Source organism: Callionymus lyra, chromosome 4 (assembly GCF_982586985.1).
Source record: "Callionymus lyra chromosome 4, fCalLyr1.hap1.1, whole genome shotgun sequence".
Taxonomy (NCBI): Eukaryota; Metazoa; Chordata; class Actinopteri; order Syngnathiformes; family Callionymidae; genus Callionymus; species Callionymus lyra.
In genome coordinates, this window is record NC_141821.1 from 25,367,885 (window position 1) to 25,389,061 (window position 21,177).

Genomic DNA, 21,177 nt, shown 5'->3' on the forward strand with positions numbered 1-21,177 from the left:
CTTGTAAAAATATGTGATACAGCTAAACTTAAAGAAAGTAATATTGTAATGGAACTAATTACTTCATTAGAGTAATAGGTTACAAATAATACACAACACTGATGATCAACATCATAACTAGTGATTTGATGAAGCTTCATGAAACACTCTCATGAAACTCTGCAACTTTTTTAATTTATTTATGTTTAATATGTTTTTTTTGCATAATGGAAGTAAAAATAATTCTGATTCTGATTAATTATTTTGAGAAACATCTGCACATGTACAATGTTCCATGAAGTTTATAATAGATGAGGAAATCTCTCTAATCTCTAAAAATTAAGTAAATGAAGCAACTTCATTTTAATAGTATTAGAAAGTGATGGGTTGATGAGGCCTCGTGAAGCAGCTGGTGCTGTATCATGATACAGTTTGAAAGACCACTAGATGGCACCCTCAGTGAAAATGATGCCAGGTTTCATTGAATTAGTAGATCAGATTATGAAGTAGAGAGTGACATCTAGTGGTCTTTCAAAATAAGACACTGTATCATTAAACAACGGATGCAGTATCATGAGGCCTCATCAACACATCACTGGTATTGAGAGGTTTTCGATTCGATTTTCGATCAAGGTTTTGATTCTTGAGTCTTGATTACTTGAGTTTGTGATTTCTTTCAAATGTCTTTTAAAAACACACTTTTAAAGACTGTCTTTTGTCTGATGTCGCCTTTTAACCCTTAACTGGGTTCATCAATGGGCTTTTACTGTCCTTTATTTTCAGTGTTTTATCATTTTATAAAATAAAATGTTCCCTAAATGGGATATTGTTGATATTTATATTGTTGTATTACTGTGATGTTTTAATGGATTGTGTCTTTTTTTTTAAACTGTAGCTGTTTGCTTTTATGTCAAGCACTTTGTAACTATGGTTTAGAAAATGATATATAAATAAAGTAATTATAATTATTATAGGGTTTTAAAAAAAGAGAAAAAACAGGATTTTAAAAAACACCTTTCAAATCATAAGAATCAAATAAAGCTCAACAAAGAAGATAATAAACACATTGGACCTGAATATAATTATAAATCATCTAATTCAACTTTTCACTTTAGACTCCTTGTAAAGATTCAAGTTACTCATCGTGACTGATGAGGTAAGTGAAAAGGAGGAAGTGATACGAGGTAAACAAGTCTGAGACCAAGATATAATCAGTACAACACTAAAAAAAAAAAAATAGTAACACTGAGCGGGGTTTATAAATATACTATATATTTCTGTCACGTCTGTATGTGCAGACTTGTTATTGGTAGAGGTCAGAAAATGCTTCCTTAAAGGTCACAGCTCAATCGTTCATCACCTTGCTAAAGAGTCGCCTGCCTTGATTTGCAACCTCTCTTGCAAAGTTGTTTTTCTTTTCAAGTTGCCATGACGACACTGTCGCAGATCTGTGCAGCCACACGCTGGAATCTCAGGCTGCAGACATGCAGCTGTATTTACCCATGAGTTCATCCTCTGGGATAAAGCCTCTAGCCCTCAGTTCAGTGTGTAGGTGTGTGTGGGTGTGTGTGGGTGTGTGTGTGTGTGGGTGCGTGCCTGACAGTCGGTATGTGTCTGAGGGATGGATTCTGGCGACTCTCCCTCCTGGATGCAGCAGAAAGGGCAACACAGAGCGAGGACGGGACATCATTACAGGCTTTGGAACAACCCACGTCCAGGGGTCAAAGAGGGGTGGGACATGACTGTCCATTTATCAAGGTGTCACATGTTCTCAGACAAAGAAGAAGACAGACAGAGGCAGCAAAACTCAGCAGAGGAAACACTTTTTTTTTACCCTCCACTCGTCACGTTTGTCAACAACAGCCTATTCGTCGTCTTTTTTTTTAGTTCTTCATGCCTTTCACTTCCTACCACCTCATCTTCCTTCAACAGTCTGGATGGAAAGCTACTCCTTCCTGTACAGCTCTGCCCAAAGAACGAAGCTTCTCTCTGGCTTCCAGCGACTGCGCTGCGAGGGGAAGATGTGCGACGTCCTCTTGGAGACGGGAGGCACCTCCTTCCCATGTCACCGAGCTCTGTTGGCCAGTTCAAGCGACTACTTCTGGGCCCTGTTTGGAGACACAACTGCGGAGCGCTGGGCCGCCTCCATCAGCCTTCCAGCTCTAACACCTGATGGTTTAGGGGCGATTCTAGACTTTCTCTATTCTGGTTGGCTGCAAGTATCGTCAGGCACACTTCCCGACATCTTGGAAGCCGCTCGGTACCTGCAAGTGGATCCTGCCGTCGCGATATGTGAGCGATTCATCATTGATTGGCTTAGCTTTCAGAACTGCTGCTGCTATGCTAACCTCGCTGCACACCATTCCCTGTCAGGCGCGTTAGAAGCCGCCAATCAAACCGTCACTATGGAGATGAGCAACTTGCTTAACGAAAGCAGAGGAGACCTTCTGGGACTTAACATGGAGTCTATGATGGCCTTGCTTGATACAGACGAAATACCTCTGGTCAAAGAGGTGGATCTTATGAAGTTGGCGCTCGATTGGCTCAATGAGAATGGGCCCCTCCCATTGCTGAAATCCAACCTTCTGCTGAGTCGCTTGCGCTTCGGATTGGTGTCTCCCACCGATCTTAATGGTATCAGCCACAAGGCAATGTCCACCCCACTGATACGCAGCCAGCTGACGAGGGCGCTAGAGTACCACGAGATGGGCTTAGCCAAGCCGATCAGACAAAACAGACAGACAACCATCAGAGCTTCACCTGATCGAGTCCTTCTCGTAGGAGGCGGGTCAAGTAGTGAGAGTCCAGAACAAGACATGCTATCATTTGATCCCAAAAACTTGAAGTTTTCAAGCCTGAGTACGAAGGTTCCATTAAGATTAAGAGACCACTGCGTCTGCTCCGTAGGCGGATTCTTGTTCGTCGTGGGAGGCGAAGAGGTGACGGAAGGAAATGCTGAAGGGAAGACGCTCAACGTGAAAACGTCCAATCAGGTGTGGAGGTTTGATCCCCGCTTCGACTGCTGGGAGCAGATGGAGTCCATGTTGAATCAGCGGGCGCAGTTCAGCTGCTGCGTCGTCCAGGACGTTATCTACGTGATGGGAGGTCGGCAAACTCACGCCGGGACTCTCACCTCCGTATCCTCGGTGGAATTTTACGACATGACTTTGGGGGCGTGGAGGCGAGGGCCGCATTTACCTTACCGCCTTCACGGGCACGCTTCAACAGCGTTTGACGATAGCATCTACGTATCAGGTGGTCTCCAGGGCCACCACTCCAACATTGACATTCGACCCGGGGAAGACAGAGTGAGCAGCAAAGACTTGCTTCGGTGGAACCCGAACAGACGAGTCTGGGATAAGATGGCGTCCATGTCCATCGGTAGATGTGGTCATCGCTTGGCGACCATTGGTTGCTACATCTACGCCCTGCTGGGCATGTATGAGCCTTTCTGTGACATTGAACGCTATGATCGAGACGCAGATCGTTGGACTCGTCTTAGACCGCTTCTGAATGGATCGTTTAGCTATGGGATGGTGCCAACAAGCTGTGGCAGCATTCTAGTATTTGGAGGGAGGCGTTGGAGCGAAGGGCAGGAGGTAATCGTCCGGGGCGTGCTGGAATATGATCCCAAGAAAGATCAGTGGAAAGAAATCTGTCAGCTACCCAGACCCCTCACGGGGACTGAGTGCACTTTACTGCCCCTCCCGGACTGAAACTAACTGTGTATTTAGGGTTCCACTTTCAAGTAGGTGTAAAATAGCAGAAGCTAATTTTACAAGTGACGCTAAATGATTCCTTCTGTTCACTGTTGTCACATACAAACCTCAAATACATTAGTCACTCGGCAGTGAATGCTTTTTTTTTTTAGTTGTCAAGACAAATTTTTGACGTGATCTTAACCAGTGGGGGGACATTGTCGAAGTCCCACAGGCGTGTCAAGGTAGGATTTTCGTAGCAAAGCCAAGCATTATAAAAAACAAGTCAACTATTCAATCCTATTAGTCAACTCATAATTCACCTCACACTGGCTGCAAATGTATATTAAATCAATTGCTGTTCTAGGGTCTCTGCCACCATTGCAATTTCATTTATGACCCTAATAAAGTTCCATGCAATTTCTCACTGATGACCTTTCAGAGACGGCTCAACATGCTTTGAGTGAGAGATCGTGGCCAGTAGAAGCTTGATAACTGTAGATAGCAACAAGCTATTTGGAATTTCATGATAAAAACAATTTTGATATGGATGAACAATATTGCTGGTAGTAAATATAGAAAATGGAAAGGAGAATGTAATGGACAACTGGATTAATGTTTGCTGTGCAAAAAAAATCCCTATATTGTTGCAATATTCATCTATATCTCAGTAAAGGTTTGAATTATATCCAATTGTTTATTTTTAAAAACATCAATAAAACATTTTTAATTGGAATTGTGATCTTTTCAGGGGATGTCAAAATTATTTAATTGATACATTGGATTAATATTATTATTATTGACACTCTTACACCCTAATGAACCCGTGTGAAAGACCCATGAAGACACGTTTGCTCAGAACATTTTGAAGAGCATCTACCCCACCTCAGAATAATGTCAGACAAACCATGTTGTCGTGATTTAATGTTTTACAGCACAATGAAACGATGTGCATTATATGGTTAAAAGGACTCGTGACTGCACTTGAGTAGATTCATTAGTCAGGAAGATGATCACTGATGATCACTCCATCAGGCGGAGGAGTGAACAGCGGTGGAGGGAGGACGTCTTGAAATAAAAACCATCAGTTGGTGAATTTTTCATGGCAGTAGTAGATAAATGCATGTGGTGTCCTCATTCAAGCCTCAGTCATTAATAATGGATGATTTCTATAAGATGGATGGATGGGAATAGAAACAAACCTCCCTGCATGACAAGGATTAGACACAAGAGTCGGCTCATTTTTTTTCCTGTCATTTCCTCTTGCTGGATTTACTGCCACTGTCTGCACGAGGAGTTTGAGGAAAATAAATCCTCTGTGTCAAACATATTCCAGAAGCGCTGAGGAGATGTCTGCTCAGAAACATCCTGGTTCGGTTTGCCAGTGACAGAAAAGATAAATAGGAAAAACAATTAAATTCAGGTGTCTTTCCTCCTTAAATCCAACATTTAGCCCACAACGTGTTTTCCTGACTCCGAGGTGACTTGTCCTGTGTCTGGTGTGCTACACTGGAACAGTTTCACTCCAGTCTAGATCTTGTCAAAGTTGTTGTTAATCACTTTGGTCAATCATAGCTGTAATATCTATATTTTAAAGCAGGTGTTTATCAGGCAAATACAAGCTAAAACACATCAACTATCAAGCACCAAACACTTTGAAGATTCTGCCGTGTGATGAAAAACATCCTGAGATGCAGGTGAAAATCTAACAAGAACAGTGTGTCTGTCAAATTATTTATAACCCAGCGTCTGCAAAATAGACTGATGATACCGGAGTGAATTGACAGATCCACAGTCATGAACATAACATTCATGAACGTGCCAGATCATATCATTTGATTTTGAAAGATTTTATGAAGCATTTTCATTCAGATCAGACATTAATTGTGGATGTAATAAAACAAATTCATCAAAATTCTACTTGAATTCTACTTGAAAATGACTGCAACTGAGAAAAAAACTACTTCCAATATAGCATGTGCTACAACTAACCAGAATTTTGTCGTCGTCCTAAAATCACCACAGACAAATAAAACATTTAGGCTAGCAAATAATCAACCTAATAATTCTGAGGTTTCCTGGTTTGTGAATTCAAATCATAGAAATTAAGATTTTTGTACCTTCATCCAGTACTTGTCATAAATCAGCACATGTGAATAAAGGTATGTGTAACATTTGTAAATCGCTCACTAAATCAGACAAACAGCGGTGATTCAAACTATTAAACTTTATTGACACACCCGCTTCTCTCACACAGAATAATCACAGAAATATAAATACTGTTTTCAAACAAGAGCGAACATTAAACGTCTCCCAAAAATACCTGATGTAACCTCAGAACAGTGTGTAGGATGTGAAATCCGTGATGTATAAATAATCATGTAACATTTCTACAGAGCTAGAACACAAAGAGAGAATATTTATTTACAACAAAAACAACGACCAACCACAGACCTCCGTCTTTACTTGTTTACCCTCACCGCTTTGTGTATTTGGCAACAGAAGATATAATTGCGCATTTGATCCATATCTTACTCTGCAGGGGATCTATAAACTCTTTATCGGGTTCGGGGATAAAAGAGGGAGAAGGAAAGAATTGGGGTTCAGACAAAGGGCGTTCTGGGGCCACATGTGGTTCTTATGGAGTCAGTAAAACTATAAAACTGATTATATAAAGACATGTTTCTGACAGCTACAAAGCTAATTAACCCATTTACTTGCAAATCAATAAATATTGATACAATATGAAGTAATACATTTATATTATATTTAATGTGCTTTGCCTGTCGTTCATTAAGCTATATTTTTATAGAAGATATTTCTTTACATAAGGATCTCTTTTGAAATGTACAAAAGCTGATGTAGTGTATAAACACACAAAACATATAATCTTTCATTTAGAACATGGAGGTTATTTTCTATTTTGTTCTTTTCCCACAATAGTCCAGCTACCACTTCCAATCCAAGTTTTGGTCGTGGGGGCAGCAGCTGGAACAAAGAGGCCCAGACTCCCCTCGATAAACCTTTTTCAGGTCTACTTGGAGAGCAATGTGTCCAAAGTATTCCCCGGGATCTCGCTCTCAACTTGGAGGAGCATCAGTTCTACTCTGAGTTTCTCCTGGATGACGCCCAGTGAAGCCACTTATATCCTCTTGTTTAAAGTTTGATGGATGAACATAAGACAAGAGCTTTGTCTTCTGGCTCAGCTTTTTCTGCACCAGGACAAAACATAGAGAACTCATGGTTGTGGACACTGCAATGATAATATATAATTATTTTTATATGATCATATAAAAAGCTTATTTCTTCGTTCTACCTATACTACAACCTGATGGCCCCTCATAATTCACAGTATATGTTGTGGCTCCATTTTAAATTCAACGGCCCTGTTGTTCTCTGAAGGAGTGAAGACTCTGAGTACCAACATCTCCCCATGCTCCTGCCTGAGGACACCGAGGTTATTTTGAGTATATCTGGAGGCCATGGTGGCGCCATCATCACTCCTCTCAACACCAAAGAAATCCTCCCGTAAGCATGTTGCAGTATTCATCTTGCTTCACATTAAAAGGCTGTTAAACACACTCGGCTAACAGCTGGAGCAGTCAGGGTGGAAGTGTCTAATGACATGTGCGAGGCTGACGGATGGAACCGTTGTGTGCGACACAACAACACTGACACTCGCGGAGCGATGAAGAGTCGCACTGGGCGCTTGAATGGCAGCACAGGAGAGGACAGTGGTGTTGGTGAGAAGAAGGCACTGGTGACATGAGACACTATGGGAAACCACAGAAACCTGGATGAGCAGAATTAGAATTCTAGGATGAAGAAGGATTTATTCTGGAGCAAATGTAAACCTCAATGTTCTTGTGACTCTAAATATTTATAAAACTAGCTACTATAAACATATGTAGCTTCTCTGCAAACATAAATAAAAGTCAACCATGTTAATACTGCAATGGTTGAAACTACTCTTATAGCGATGCTTCAAACTCGTTTCTACTCAACCTAATGTTGACTGAGGGTTGGGATTATTTTACTTAATCTGTTCCTAGAGTCATAGACAAAAATGAATGTTCATTTGAATGAAGCCACTAGAGCCAATTGATCTTCGTCTTCATCCAAAATTACGTACTTTGAGTTTTTCCAGAACAAATCTTCTTGTCGTAGCTTCAATAAAAGATGGACATTACATGCCAGTACCATGGAGGTATTTGGATGTTCTTAAGTGTGTAATTCTTAAGGAAGATAGGGACGACAGAGCTCCAGTCACTACATTCAAATGAACAAACAATTTTGTCTATAACTCTAAAAAGGAACAGATTACGCTGACAATAATTCCAACCATAAGTCGACATGAGGCTGAGAAAAATGAGAGTGAATTTTGGCTGAACAAACCCTTTAAGTGGCTCCTAATAGCGCCCTCTCCAGGATTACTATTCATGCTTCAAGTCCAGCTCAGAAAGTTACCAAATAGCACAAATAATTGTCTTTGAAAAGTAGACAAGTCTCTGCCACAGAACACTGAAAGTCAACGTCACGTATGAAGCTCTAAGGTACATGATGTGCGTCAGGTAAACACAACCAGCAGGAAGATTTACAGCTAGTGTGGGGAATAAACTGTCGCTGAGAAAAAGGAACGTTAAATAGTTTCCACTGTGAGCACAAAAGATAACAGGAATTGTTTAAGCATCAGTTTTCTCGCTTGCTGGTGGTTCTTCGACGTTCCGACCTGAAGTCCAGATCTATTCCCATTCCTAGCGAGAGGTTCTCCATCACTGGCGACGGTGCATCATGACAACCTTGTGAGTGTCATCGACTGAACCACAATCTTGGGGTGTTAGACGTGAGTTTCTATGTAGGAGTGAGTGTGGGAGAGTGACGGGGTCAGGGGCGGACCCGGGTCAGACTCCTCAGTCACGTTCTCCTCCTGAGAGAACAGCTCCTCATACGCTCTCTTCCACTCCCGGAACTCTGCCGACGACAGTGTGGGATTGGCCAACAGCCTGTCAATCAACGCAAGCTCCCCCTCCCTGTCCTACGAGAAACACAGGAGGGCGGAGTCACATCACCACGGATGACAATACAACAACTACCTCTGCAGACCAAACCCAAAGTTTCAGGAGAATTTAGGGAATTTATTTTATTTAAATGTCCTATTGTGTTTAAATTGAGTACACTATTTTGAGCAATAGGAAAAAATATATGAGAATTTATTTAAAACTTTTTTACATTTTGTACTTGACCTTAATTTGTATTGTATTTTTAAAATTGCAAATGGAATTTTTCATGGATATTAACACGGATATTCAAACATCGAGGATGACATAAACGTTGGCAACAGCATTCGATCTATCCAGCTTCCACACTGGATTGTGAACTTTATTTATTATGTTACACATAGTGATGGGATATTGAAGCTTCATGATGCCTCATTTTCAGAGCTCAGTTAGTGGTGTTTTAGGAGGTATTATTATATTAGTTCACCAAAGCCCAATATAAAAGAGTAGAGACATCTAGTGGAAACTGAAAATTACGTTTCATAGCCTGTGGCTGCGTACAATACATGAAGCAATTGATTATTGTTAGTAACTCAAGTACATGTTAATGTTAGCATAACAGCTACATATGTATCATGCATTAGTTTCTCGTTTCTTTCTCCTTAAACTTTGCATTTTCATTTAACCTTTGGGTTGTCTCGGGGTTAAGGAGACTCGAAGGACTGAAAAAAAAATGTGTTTGTGGTATCCCTTTCGCTGGGTCAAGTTTAACAACCTCCACCACTGCATATTTATTAATGCAAGCCAGGGAAGTTGTTCACCTTGACCAAGGGATACCACAAACACATTTGTTTTTGGGCCTTCGACTCACCTTGATCCTGAGATGACACAAGGGTTAGGTAAGTAAGTTATGGAGGAGGACTCGACGCAGACAAATCCAAACAGACTTGTCTGGTAATAAAACCAATCTAGAGAAAAGCCACGACACCTGCACCACCATCACGCTCAACCACCGACAACAGACACGTCACAGCAACAGAAGACACCCATAGACAAGTCACAGCGGTATTAAATGTGGCGATACGACACCAGAGACAATTTGACAACGTGTGTCCTCACACAAAGACTTCTGGTTGCATCATGTGTCATGAATTTTGCGTAGATTCTTGAATTAAGATCAGAGTTACTCTGAATCTGGTTTCTACTGATAATCACAAGACACCCAACTGTCAAATTATCCCCAAAACACACAATAAAATAGACCATGTAGACAAACGGAAAAAAAAAAACAACAACACTCTTTTCTCCATTCCTCGCTGCTTAAATGGGTAATTATCAAGAAACACAAAAACACACTAAAAATATGGGAACATAAGCCAACAAACACCACAATTTAGTTGTGTTGGTGAGTATTCACAGTAACTTACACTAGCAAGTCTCATACAGGATTTGTGAGTTTAAGTTACGAGTAGAAATGCACAAAAATGAAAATTATGGGCCAAAACCAAAATCTTTGAAAAGGAAAGCAACGATGAAAACAGAAATGAAAATACAGAAAACTACTTATAGTCAAATTTCTAGTATTTATCATTGTATTAGTGGCTTAAACTCTATGCTCACATAAATACAGGCATTGCAATCACATCAATTCATATTCTTGGATCAAATTAAAAATAATTACAAAATTGTAAACATGTATGTAACACTGACATTTATCATGATAACATGTTTTTACTCTAGCATGGCACACAGTGAACTGGATTGAATTGACTCTTTAACTCTGTTCTTATCTAAACTACTTTTCTCGTGTATCAAATTGCACTTTTTTTGTATCAAACTTAACGCTTAGTACTATAGGTCAGTTACCTGCTGAAAATAAAATGATATATTCCATCTAGGTCTAAAAAAATAAATGGTTTTAGAAAAGGAAATATGAGTTAAAAGACATCTCTAGCTTAGTGCTTGAATTGCATTAATCGAATTAACTTACTTTTTATTTAAATGGCAATTTAACACATCCAAATACTTTTTTTTTAAAGTATTTTATGATGTCTTTGAGTTTAATCTTAAGGACGTAAATCCGTAGAGAGGTTTGTAGGTAGATCCTGAAATAACAATAACACAAACGTGTGTGTGACACGCACCTTCAGTGTGGAGCCGAGGATGCGCAGACGATGCAGTCGTTCGTTAAGTTCTGGGTCAGCAGCTCGTCTGAGGAACGACTGTCTGAACTCTGACTGATCTTTGGCCTCCGTCTCTCGGCCCAGAGGACACACGCCACCCTGCTCGCACGCCCGGAACAGATCGCCCAGAGACGCGCCCTCGCTTCCACCTGCGAGGGAAGTGGAACGAGCGCGATCAATCCTTGTCCCGACTAAAGTATCATGTCAGAGTCTCTTTTCAAAGAAACAACCTTAACCTCAAACTGAACATCCTTGTTTTTTTATAGCCAAACTGTGATGGGAAAACATGACCTCTATTAACAGGATGATAAAAGAAAACACACTCTTGTTGTTCCCTACAACACAACATTTAGGTAGCTCACAATTACACTCACACAAGATGTCCTTTCCTTTGGAATTTTGATCCGCCAAACAATATTTATAAAAACAAGAGACTTAAAGATTATAACATATTTTATTTTGCAACAGCCACATGGAAGTTAAACTACTTTTTACGAATACGAACTATAGCAACTCCTCTTGTCTGCAATTGTAAATATCAATTTGGAAACAAAAAAAAAAAGAAGCTGTTAAAAGGGAAGGAGAAAGGGATGGAGTACAACCAAACAGACTATGGGCCTTATAATTATCAAAAATAAATATTTCGTCATCTATGATGTAGAAATAAATGAGGGGCGGACGGTCAAAAAGGCAGCAAAGCATCTTTTTGTTCGAGGAAGCTGGCAAGATTCCAGGGGGACAGGATCGTGATGGGGATGTATTATAGTGCTTTTATTTAATCTATGACTTCTTTTCCTACCATTTGTTGGTGTGGTAACCTTGCCATTAAGGACAAGGTGCGAAAAAATGGTTGCCTCAAAGTAGCCGTGTTGAAATGTACCAGTCTTGAGGAAGGATTCAACACTGAAGTACTGAAAAAGGCCAAATAATTCAGAAAAGATAGCACTCATCCTCGATCTCATGAGTAGCTACTATCTACTCCCCTCCACATGAGCTCTAAACGCAGCAGAGAGAATAAGATACTATTAACGATTGATTTATTATTATATTTAATTATGTATTATTTACTTAGAATGCCCTAAAAACCAGGTTATTTTCTTCCCTGTCCTCCTTTTGTGCCTCTCTTCTTTTGTATCTGTAAAATGAGACACAATCTTACAGACATGTTGTGAGTCTGTATTTATCTTGCTGCACAACAAATTGCCCCTCAAGGGACTTGCCAATAAAGATACAATTGAAGTTGAAGTTTGTGGACCCTTAAGGTGTCCTGTTTCCCTTGTTATTCTTTTATTTTGTTGGTATGTTTCCGGTTTTGTTCTATGCTTCCTCGTTGCTGGAGCTCCTAGTTGACGGACGCAGTCAGATCCCCCTGCTGAGGATGATTGAGTGACAGGTTCATCCCATTAAAAAGAAGCAAGTCTTCCCGAAGAACTCGATGTGATGCATAAAGTTTCTTGTTTTCCCGACTCATGTGTCTCTTGTGGCTAACTAGCCATCATTAGCATCATGAGGGCCTTGCAGGGGTTTACATTGAAATGTGTATTGTTACTTTGAACTTCGACCTCACGTTTCCTCAGGATTCTTACCGTTGTGTGTCTGCCGTTCATCTTTGACAGGAGGTGCCAGCAGGGTGTGTAGATTGCTGTCTCGTGGCAGCGTGAAGCTGCGGGGTTTCCCTCCCTGGGTTGCCATAGGAATCAGCCTCTGCATCGCCACGGGCAACGGGAAATTCCTCTGAGCTGGGAGAGTGTAGACGGCTCCGGCTGTCATGGACATGGCGACAGGACCTGGCTCGGCGAAGACGGCGTCCTCTGCAATGTGAAGGTGGCGACAGGTCTACTTGAGTGTGGTCATATCTTATTCCTCTTCTCTTCCGCCTGACCGGACCCTGACCACGGACCATGGTTATTAATACATGAGTCCAAGAGACTAGATTAACAGGAAGTAGATCTTTGAAAAATCTCACTCACCGTACGACAAACCTACTCCAAAAAAAAACCTGAAGCGTAAAACTTTTGAATTTTGAGAGTCCTGAAGCTTCATAAAACAGTGTACTCGTTTTCAAAGCACACTGTATGGCGCTCTCTTCTTTACAATATATTCACCCCTTTTTTTTCATAGTATTTCACTCTGATCACGTCAATTATCATCGATTTAGAGGATATTTTTACACAATCGTACACTCACATACACACGAATCACAGTTTTGTTTACATCAAAAACATACTTTTGTAGAGTTTTTTTTAAGTAATCAAACCTATTATTATGATTTATTATTTAATTTTAAGTCACTGATAACATTTGGCCCCTACTCATGTCATAAAATGGGGCCCCCTCCTTTAAAAAAGTTCGGACACCCCTGAACTAGAAGAAGCACACTCAGATGATTTATTTCAAATATTTACAAGAACAAACTTTCACTTCTAAACTTTTTTCGGATGGTGTTTTTTTATTGGTTTTTATTTTCGTGACACTTTACTAGAGTCTTCGATAACTCTGCTGTGTCTTCAAATATACTTTTTATTTTGGGGAGTTTACTCTGTGTCTCCTTTCAGTCGCGTCTCTCTGCTACAGTTTCTTCAGCAGCAGCCCTCTTAGTACACATTAAAATATGTATAACGTTCAGAGAAAAAAACAAAACTCCACAAGAACTAGGATAATTAAGGCTCTTGTGATTCCTGAGGGAGAGCTACTTTTAAAACAGCCATTTAGAGAATCGACCTGGACAAGAACAAGGTTTTTCTTCAACTACAATCCTCCGCATCTGATCAATGTAGGAAGGTAAATCAATAAAAGGGAGAGTCTGAAGAAAGGGGGTTGGACTTTTTGATCATCATTTATGATCTCACCTAGGGGTCCCGTTTGTAGGTAGTGAAGTCCAGCCTCTGTGAGTGGCGTCTCGATCAGGTCCTGCCAGGAACGTCTCTGAGAGGAGGAGGAGCGACCAGGTGAGCCCACTTCACTGCTGCCCCCCGCAGGACTGGAGCGGTACTAAAGGAAAGGCAAGTGACGGTTAGATCGACAGTATCCCCTCATTCAGTGGTTCTCATGTGATAGGCTAAAGCGGGTCCAAAAAACGCTCTTTGTGAGTCACAGATCTGGCCAAACAGGGATTTGCTTTTGATTTAATTGATGATGATAACACTTGACTTGCCCTTGAGAAAAAATGCGACTGGTTCAATTCTATCAATGCAAATCTTGTACTTGACTTTTTTGAGCACTAAGCTTCTGTTCTTTGCTTACTTCATGAATAATCAAGGTATTAAAAACCTTACAAGAGACATACAAATGTTAATCCTCAACAGCAAGATGTAACAAAAGAGAACAACAACAATATATTGGTTCCAATAAATTCACTTTATTGACCAATGATCCCTATTATTATTGCACATAAACTAATGTTTCTCATTTCTGTTTCTTCAATGATTAGAAAATCTATCAATATGGAAAAAACATGCATCATTAGAGCTTCATTAGATTCTCTCAAACCTCTATGGGATCGCAGCGATACTGGGCGTCGCTGCTGCTGCTGCCTCCGGGCTTCCTGCCACTGTGTATGGTGCCTCCTCCAAGTGGTCCGGGGTGGTACTGCGGCTCTGCAGCTACCGACGGGGGGTCACCGCAGAGGAAGTCCTCTTGTGAAGAGCGGGAGCGAGACGTCTCCGTGGAAGACAGTCTGGTCCGGCCCTCAAGGTAGGTGCTCATCTGGATGAGAAACAGTTCATTTTTATAGCATTAAAAATGACCAGAGGCCACATGCGGCCCTTTGTCCATATATAGTAGGCAATCAAGAGGACTGTGTATTTAACATGTAATTATTTCATTCATTACATTCTGAACTGACACAAAATGTGGATTTCTGCTTCAAGTATTCTCTCGATGTGTTCAGGAGATGTGTTTGCAATGTGCACCATAATCCTGAACACGATCTCATTTGTTTATCAGCAGGGGTATTGATGATAACAGGGAGAACGGTTAGACATCTGCATCGTGTGCTGCTTCACAATCAGCACGAAGCAAAAAAAAAAGAGAAAAAAAAGAGGATGTGCACTGATTCCTATACATGTAATGAGAAAGTGTGATAGACCACTGCATGATGTGATCAGAATAAAAATGAGCCTCTGTAGCAACTTGATTAAATTTGTATCTGTTACTGTACTTTTCCTTACTGACTTGCTATGATGACAAAGTATATACTTGAATCCCAATCCTTTACTATTGTAGGCTTTGTCAGAATATCTCAAACATTTACTGTTGCAGGATTCAACATAGTTCCATACACAACAGTGGTGGGAGGTGAAGAACTAATTGAATGAAAACGTAACACAACATTTTGAAATAAAGTGCTAAAGCACACAGTTTTATCGATAAATCTTTCCCATCCAGAATTTCAATTCAATTTTTGTAATGTTTATAGTTAATTATTTCTTACAGCATGTTTCTGGTTTGTCCTTGTCAAGTTTACCCTCCCATGTAGCACAAGAGGAAACTTAATTTCTCACCCTTGGGTGAGAAAGTGTTCTTAGTAAGTTAGTAAGTTATTTACTTACTACTACAACATTCCTGTTTTTTATCTGTTGCGTAAAAGATGTTGGCTAAGGGCCAACAGAACAAATAAAAGAATACTTTAGAAACTGTTAATGACTCAGGAGTTTAGCAGCTTCTCTTGTGCGACGTCTATTATGTGCTGCATCAACACGATGACTGGAGGTGAAACACGGTGTGCAGAATAGCTGAGAGCTTAGATAACCTCGTCTTTGGACTGCAGTGTGTTCTGGACAGGAGTGCGTGACTCACCGACGGAGGCCGTGGGTAAGTATCGTACGGAGGTGGAGGGCTGTCCTGCTTCGGACTGGAGGTGGTGTCGTCCTCGTGTTCGCTCTCGCTCCAGTAATCTGGAGGAAACCACCGACAAAATGACAGAGAACCGGAGTCGATGACGCCGATGCTCACCTTGTTCCTGGCGCATCCTCTCGCGCTCGGCGTAACCTACGGCGGCCATGTTGAGACGACTCAGCCATCTAGCAGGGAAAAATCAAGATCGGTCAGTTCGACCCCAAAAAGTAAGAATAACTGACCTCAATGAATCAACCGTATTTCCATTTAGCAGTGTCATATGATGATATTAATAGTTACTCTTTATTTAACTAGTGCTTTATTTTGTATCAAATTTAAATGACGACCAAAACTTTTTTATCTGGAATATTTCTAACAATTGGTCTTGTTTTTATCTTGTCTTTTCTTTTCTTTCTTTTCATGCTATTTTCATTTTGTGTTGGTCTTCCGATTCTTGTAGTGGACATTGCATATTACTTGTTTTTTAATGTTTATAAAGCTCCTTATAGTGCCTAAAGATTAATTTTGTAATGATTTAGACAAAGAAACACAGCAATGTTCACTCCTGCTCACGGAAACTAAAGGTTGCAGGCACTAATTAAATTCAAGAGTTAAGTTATATAACAAGGTTTTCTTTATTTTCAGTAAACAGTTTTGTTACATTCTACCATTTTCTTCACACACTTGAAATGGTCCATTTTCCCAGAGCTCCCCCTTTACTTTAACAACCTGAAACCTTCTCACCTCTCTTCTATCCCTCAATGTAATTGACGGTAGTTTGTCAATAAAAAAATCTCCACCTAACACAGTTTGATCTGAAGATTCCACCCGTGAGACGTCGTTTCGTGTCGAGCACTTACCTGTTCATGTCGTCCACTCCATCTGCTGCGAAGTAGAAGCTCTTGACCTTGGGGTGACAGGCTTTGAAAGCACTAAGAGAAGATGGTGGGGACACGGTTACCACTGCTGTGAAAATCCCTGAATAACAAATCTAACATGCTTCCCGTGCACTTACTACTTCTTACGACACTCGCTGGCACGGTCGATCTTGAACTCCGGGAGGCTGACGAAACCTTCCGCCTTCTCATCCTGAGAAAAATGACACAAGATTATTTCACCTGCTCTGACGTCTACCAAGAACTGCAGAGACATACTTCCTCGTTTATGTACCAGTACAAGCAGTTGTCCTTCAAAACGAACCAGTACTTTTTCCATTTCTGAGAGAAGTAACCTTTGGCATCTCTTTTCCTCCACAGCCAGCCCTCACAGTCACCTCGGCCCAGAGCTTTGCAGGAAACCCGTCGTCTGCTCAGAGAGGCTAAACTTCGACCTGCAAAACAGAAGTTAATTGTCACATGGTAAAACATATATTTTATATACCTTAGTAGCACAAAAATCAAAACTGGTGGTCGGTGTTTTCGTCAAACATTCAAACACTCCAACTGAATGGCAAGCAATCATTGGTTGAAGTCCACGAAATAATGCTTTGCTATAGGACATCATTTGAGTGGCAAACTCTTCAACGCCTTAATGGGTATACTTAGGGAAAGAAACAGTTTTCCACCCACATTCTTACAGACTCTCGTGTTGTGCATGTAGGTGTGTGTAGTTGCTTAGCGACAGAAAGGTTTTCCATCATAGAAAGTGCGTCAGGTGAGAGAAAAGGAATATGTGATTAATAAGGACTGGATTGAATCAGATGGAAACACAGTAGGAGGTAAATAAAGATTCATGAACAGTCTTCATTTGTCCGTTTTAATTTACAATCTATGATTATCATTAGTGTTCTTTGTCACAAGAACTGGATCAATCCCTGCGGTCTGGAGCTGTCTATGGTTATAGTGAGTCGAAACCAGAGAAACCATCAGATGTTTCTTTCAGTCCTAGGGAAATTCCACTAAGTCGTTGAGACGAACAAGATTATTAGATGCTTTAATGGTTGCTCTGTTACCATGGATTTTAAACACAAGCCAAGTCCTCATGGAGCTCAGCCGAAACCCAAGAAACTCATGAAATATGTCTTCATGAGGGGTCAAACACAATCACATCAGTGACAGAAACATTGTACATAGTCTGAATAAATTGTACGGACTATAACTGGCAGTTTTGAAATTCATGCTCAGACCCCCCAGGGCCTCTACCCCTGACAGCTGCACGATTCCCAACAGCCTCTCTAAGGAACAAGATACAAGTGGTTGAAAAATAGTATTTTTTTCTCAGAGCTACTTGACATATACCCTTGACGGTGCCAGTCGAGGCAATTTTCACCTTCTCATGGATGCTCCCTTGTTACTCTGGGGATGTCTAATTGGGAGGATGCCATGGGGCGGGCACAGGACCTCTGCCAAATATTCCCCCTAAGAGTCAAGAACACAAGAACTCCCTTTCATCTGCATCTAGTTCACAGAGGTTTTGAAATGACTTTTTTCATTTATACTGCAATCTCTGATTCTTAGACCCGTTTCTAACTTTTATTCTAGGAAACGATAACAGTACGCTCTGGAAGAATATATAATCTCAACAATAAAGAGTATAGAGTTAAATTTTAGTTTGGCTTATGCGATGCACTATCATATGCTATCCTTTTCAGCTGTGACTCTGAACTGTGGGAATTCCCGGGAAGAGAAGTTTAAGTGATCATGAATTTCATTCAAGCGTGTCTCTCTACATTGCAACATCGACAGCTTCTCCATGGCTCCAGGTTTTGTTAAAGTGCAACTATTCAGATTTGAAGATTGAAACTCGTTTGATATCGGGGTTTTATTGCCTCATGTTCCTGTTCTTGTGTATCGTCTTATCGGGGCTAATGTACAAGTAAAAACGCTGCATGGGGTCTGGAGACGCGAGTTTTCAATGAGGAAAGGTTTTGTCGGAGGACGGGTGAATGACAGCGTTAATGAAGAGCAATAAAACAGACTTTTATGATGCACCGCGCAGAGCTGATATCACTTCTGAGAGCTCGCTGGGAAAAGCCGTATCCAAACGTGGCGAGAATTTTTGGCAGCAGTAATGCCTGTGTGTGCGACTGCACTGCAGTGAGGTAAGAACCGTTTAATAACAATGGCCTTTTCCTCAGGCGTCGAAGGAATACTACATTTTTCACAGAGGGTTGTTCACTGACAGGTGAGGTCGAGCTGAGCTAGAGCTGATTTCTGCTGCAGCGACACAAGTAGATTAAAACACAATGTAACCTGCTCGGCATTCATGTTTTAGGAAACTTAAAAGTGTGTTTGACATGATTCCAACCAAGAAGTCATTGGAGAGAAGCCTTGACTGTTTAAAAGCCAGAAACAGATCTATACTGCCTATTAAAGTAATGAATTAAAAAACAAGACAATTATGGATTCCTCAGGAATTAGTTATTCTGGTTTGTTGAGATGCTTGATTATAAAGATGACTAAAAACTAAATTACATCATAGTTGTTTTGGTCTGACACTCTGAGATAGAGAATGAATAATGCACCACCCCATAATTGCAAATCTAGTTGTTGTGGATAAACAAAAGTGAAAGAAGATGACAAAGCAAAATGTTGTTGCACTCGAAGATGAGACACTTTCAATTACAGATCATGTTTGTATAAGAAAATCTTATATTTTGAATAGTTGTGACAATAATTCAAGAATCCGAAGAACACGATGGAGGTTACAAGAGGCTGAAGTAACTTTTCTCTGCAGGGTTTTTAGACGATCGAACCTGCAACCTTCTTGCTGTGAGACACTTATAAATATACATAATACTTTTGTTAATATTAATTTGTAGCCCTAACAACAATATTTTAAAGGACATTAAACCTGTCCCAGCAAAAACAAAATTTTAAGTTTATTTCAGAACTTAACTTGCTGATTCTCATATGGGTCACAGAAGAGTCAGCGATGAAGATACTGAGGTTGTCCTTGACAGAGCTAAAGTCAGGAAGGACAGATGTTTGGACACTTGCAGAAGATGGTCCAGGTAGGCAAAGGTGCAGGACATGTGGTCAACAGTGTGAATCAAGTGTGGGATGCAGAGAACAGGCAGCTTCCACTTCCTACCTTTGTTTTTCTTCCGGGTCTTTGACTGCAGAGAGCACGACTGCTGGTACGTCTGACAGCGGAGAGAAAGCCAGAGAAGAAAACATGCTGTCAGTGAGGATCAGTGGCCTTTGTTTGCTGGAGAGAATCCGGGGATATAAAAGATGACAGACTTGGAAATGGCAAGGGGACGTTCAGACCCAAAGATAAGACCGTGCTTCCTTGTTGCACAAACACACACACACACACCTACATACACACACACACACACACACTCACACACACCTACACACACACACACACTCACACACACCTACACACACACACACACACACACACACACACACACACACACACACACACACACACACACACACACACACACACACACACACACACACACACACACACACACACGCACACAGGGGAAGTTTGAGTGAAATCTCACAGATCTAAACATAGACGGGGGAGGAAAGGAGGAAAGAAGATGTCAAAGAAGGATGTACAGGTGAAGAGTGCAGAAAGTTGATTTCACTTGTCCTCAAAATACATCCTGACGTCATCTCTTTCCACAACATTACTGAGTAGTTATAGGCAAGGGGAATATATATAAATATAAAAATATATAACTTTGTTTTTGAGCTTTATTCTCCTGAATTTTAGGTGTCAATAAAATACGAGTCAAACAGGTTTAATACCAAAAACTTATCTCCAATAATATGCCTTTCTGGCCGTCTTTTTCAGCTCTCTAATTGGAACTCAAATCTTTTAAGTAAGTCCTGAAACATGAATGATTTATAGATTTTAATGTCACAAAAGAAAAAATTCTCTCCCTTTTTCCCCCTGATCAATCTTACGTGAATATTTTCTCCTCAAAATTAACTGATATAAATCCAAACAATTCTTTGAAACAATACCTTCATTTATTTTTTGTTTTATCTATATTTAAAAAAAAAAATCATATGCTTTGTTTATAGGTTTATTTATGATATATATACAAATAAAATACAGAATGAAATAACTAATTTTGCTTTTGATTATGTTGTGTCAAAAATGTACTTTTATACTGTAGCTTTACTTATAATATTGAATCTTTTTTTCTATCTCACTTAAGTATTTTGAAATCTTTTAAGGCCCCTCTTTAATTTAACCTGTCACCTGTCAGGACTCGGGGCAGGAAACTCAAATGTCTAGGCAGGAGACAGGGATGGGGAACAACTACCTAAATAACAAAAAGACCTAGGGCCTGATGTTCTAATGGGTTTATGTACAAAAAACATGCTGAGCCACCTTTTACGTCAAAGTCCATATGTATCAATAGTGAAAAGAGCGGTAAAAAGTACATAATTCCCACACGGTCTATAGGTGGCGTAAGCCCAGATCCCTCAGATACATGTCAGCCTCACTAGTCACGTTGAGATGTTCACATCAGAACATACATGAAGATCAATATTAATCATAAATTAACACACA

General features: G+C 40.4%; 2 protein-coding genes across 3 annotated transcripts in view; one reads left to right on the forward strand and one right to left on the reverse strand.

Annotated features, from left to right (window-relative positions):
• The window catches only part of cnksr2a (connector enhancer of kinase suppressor of Ras 2a), a 67,562-nt gene that overhangs the window by 8,344 nt on the left and 38,041 nt on the right, over positions 1-21,177 (reverse strand). The window contains exons 14-24 of one of the 2 annotated variants that reach the window (XM_087789404.1): positions 19,726-19,777; positions 16,848-17,023; positions 16,709-16,782; positions 16,554-16,625; positions 15,811-15,878; positions 15,655-15,752; positions 14,347-14,562; positions 13,707-13,848; positions 12,444-12,668; positions 10,819-11,006; positions 5,886-8,712 (exon numbers count right to left, since the gene is read on the reverse strand). In XM_087789404.1, the coding sequence (XP_087645530.1) occupies positions 8,515-8,712; positions 10,819-11,006; positions 12,444-12,668; positions 13,707-13,848; positions 14,347-14,562; positions 15,655-15,752; positions 15,811-15,878; positions 16,554-16,625; positions 16,709-16,782; positions 16,848-17,023; positions 19,726-19,777 (1,509 nt within the window). In that variant the 3' untranslated portion in view covers positions 5,886-8,514. Of the gene's footprint in view, positions 1-5,885; positions 8,713-10,818; positions 11,007-12,443; positions 12,669-13,706; positions 13,849-14,346; positions 14,563-15,654; positions 15,753-15,810; positions 15,879-16,553; positions 16,626-16,708; positions 16,783-16,847; positions 17,024-19,725; positions 19,778-21,177 lie in introns of those variants that run through there. The other variant, XM_087789405.1, reaches the window with a different exon arrangement.
• Positions 1,917-3,800, forward strand: klhl34 (kelch-like family member 34). The gene has a single exon (XM_087788150.1). It carries the CDS (start codon positions 1,917-1,919, stop codon positions 3,693-3,695), a length of 1,779 nt encoding a protein of 592 aa, XP_087644276.1. The 3' UTR covers positions 3,696-3,800.

What these genes read in the sequence shown, in the direction of transcription:
- klhl34 (XM_087788150.1), top strand. Translation starts at nt 1,917, where the DNA reads ATGGAAAGCTACTCCTTCCTGTACAGCTCTGCCCAAAGAACGAAGCTT.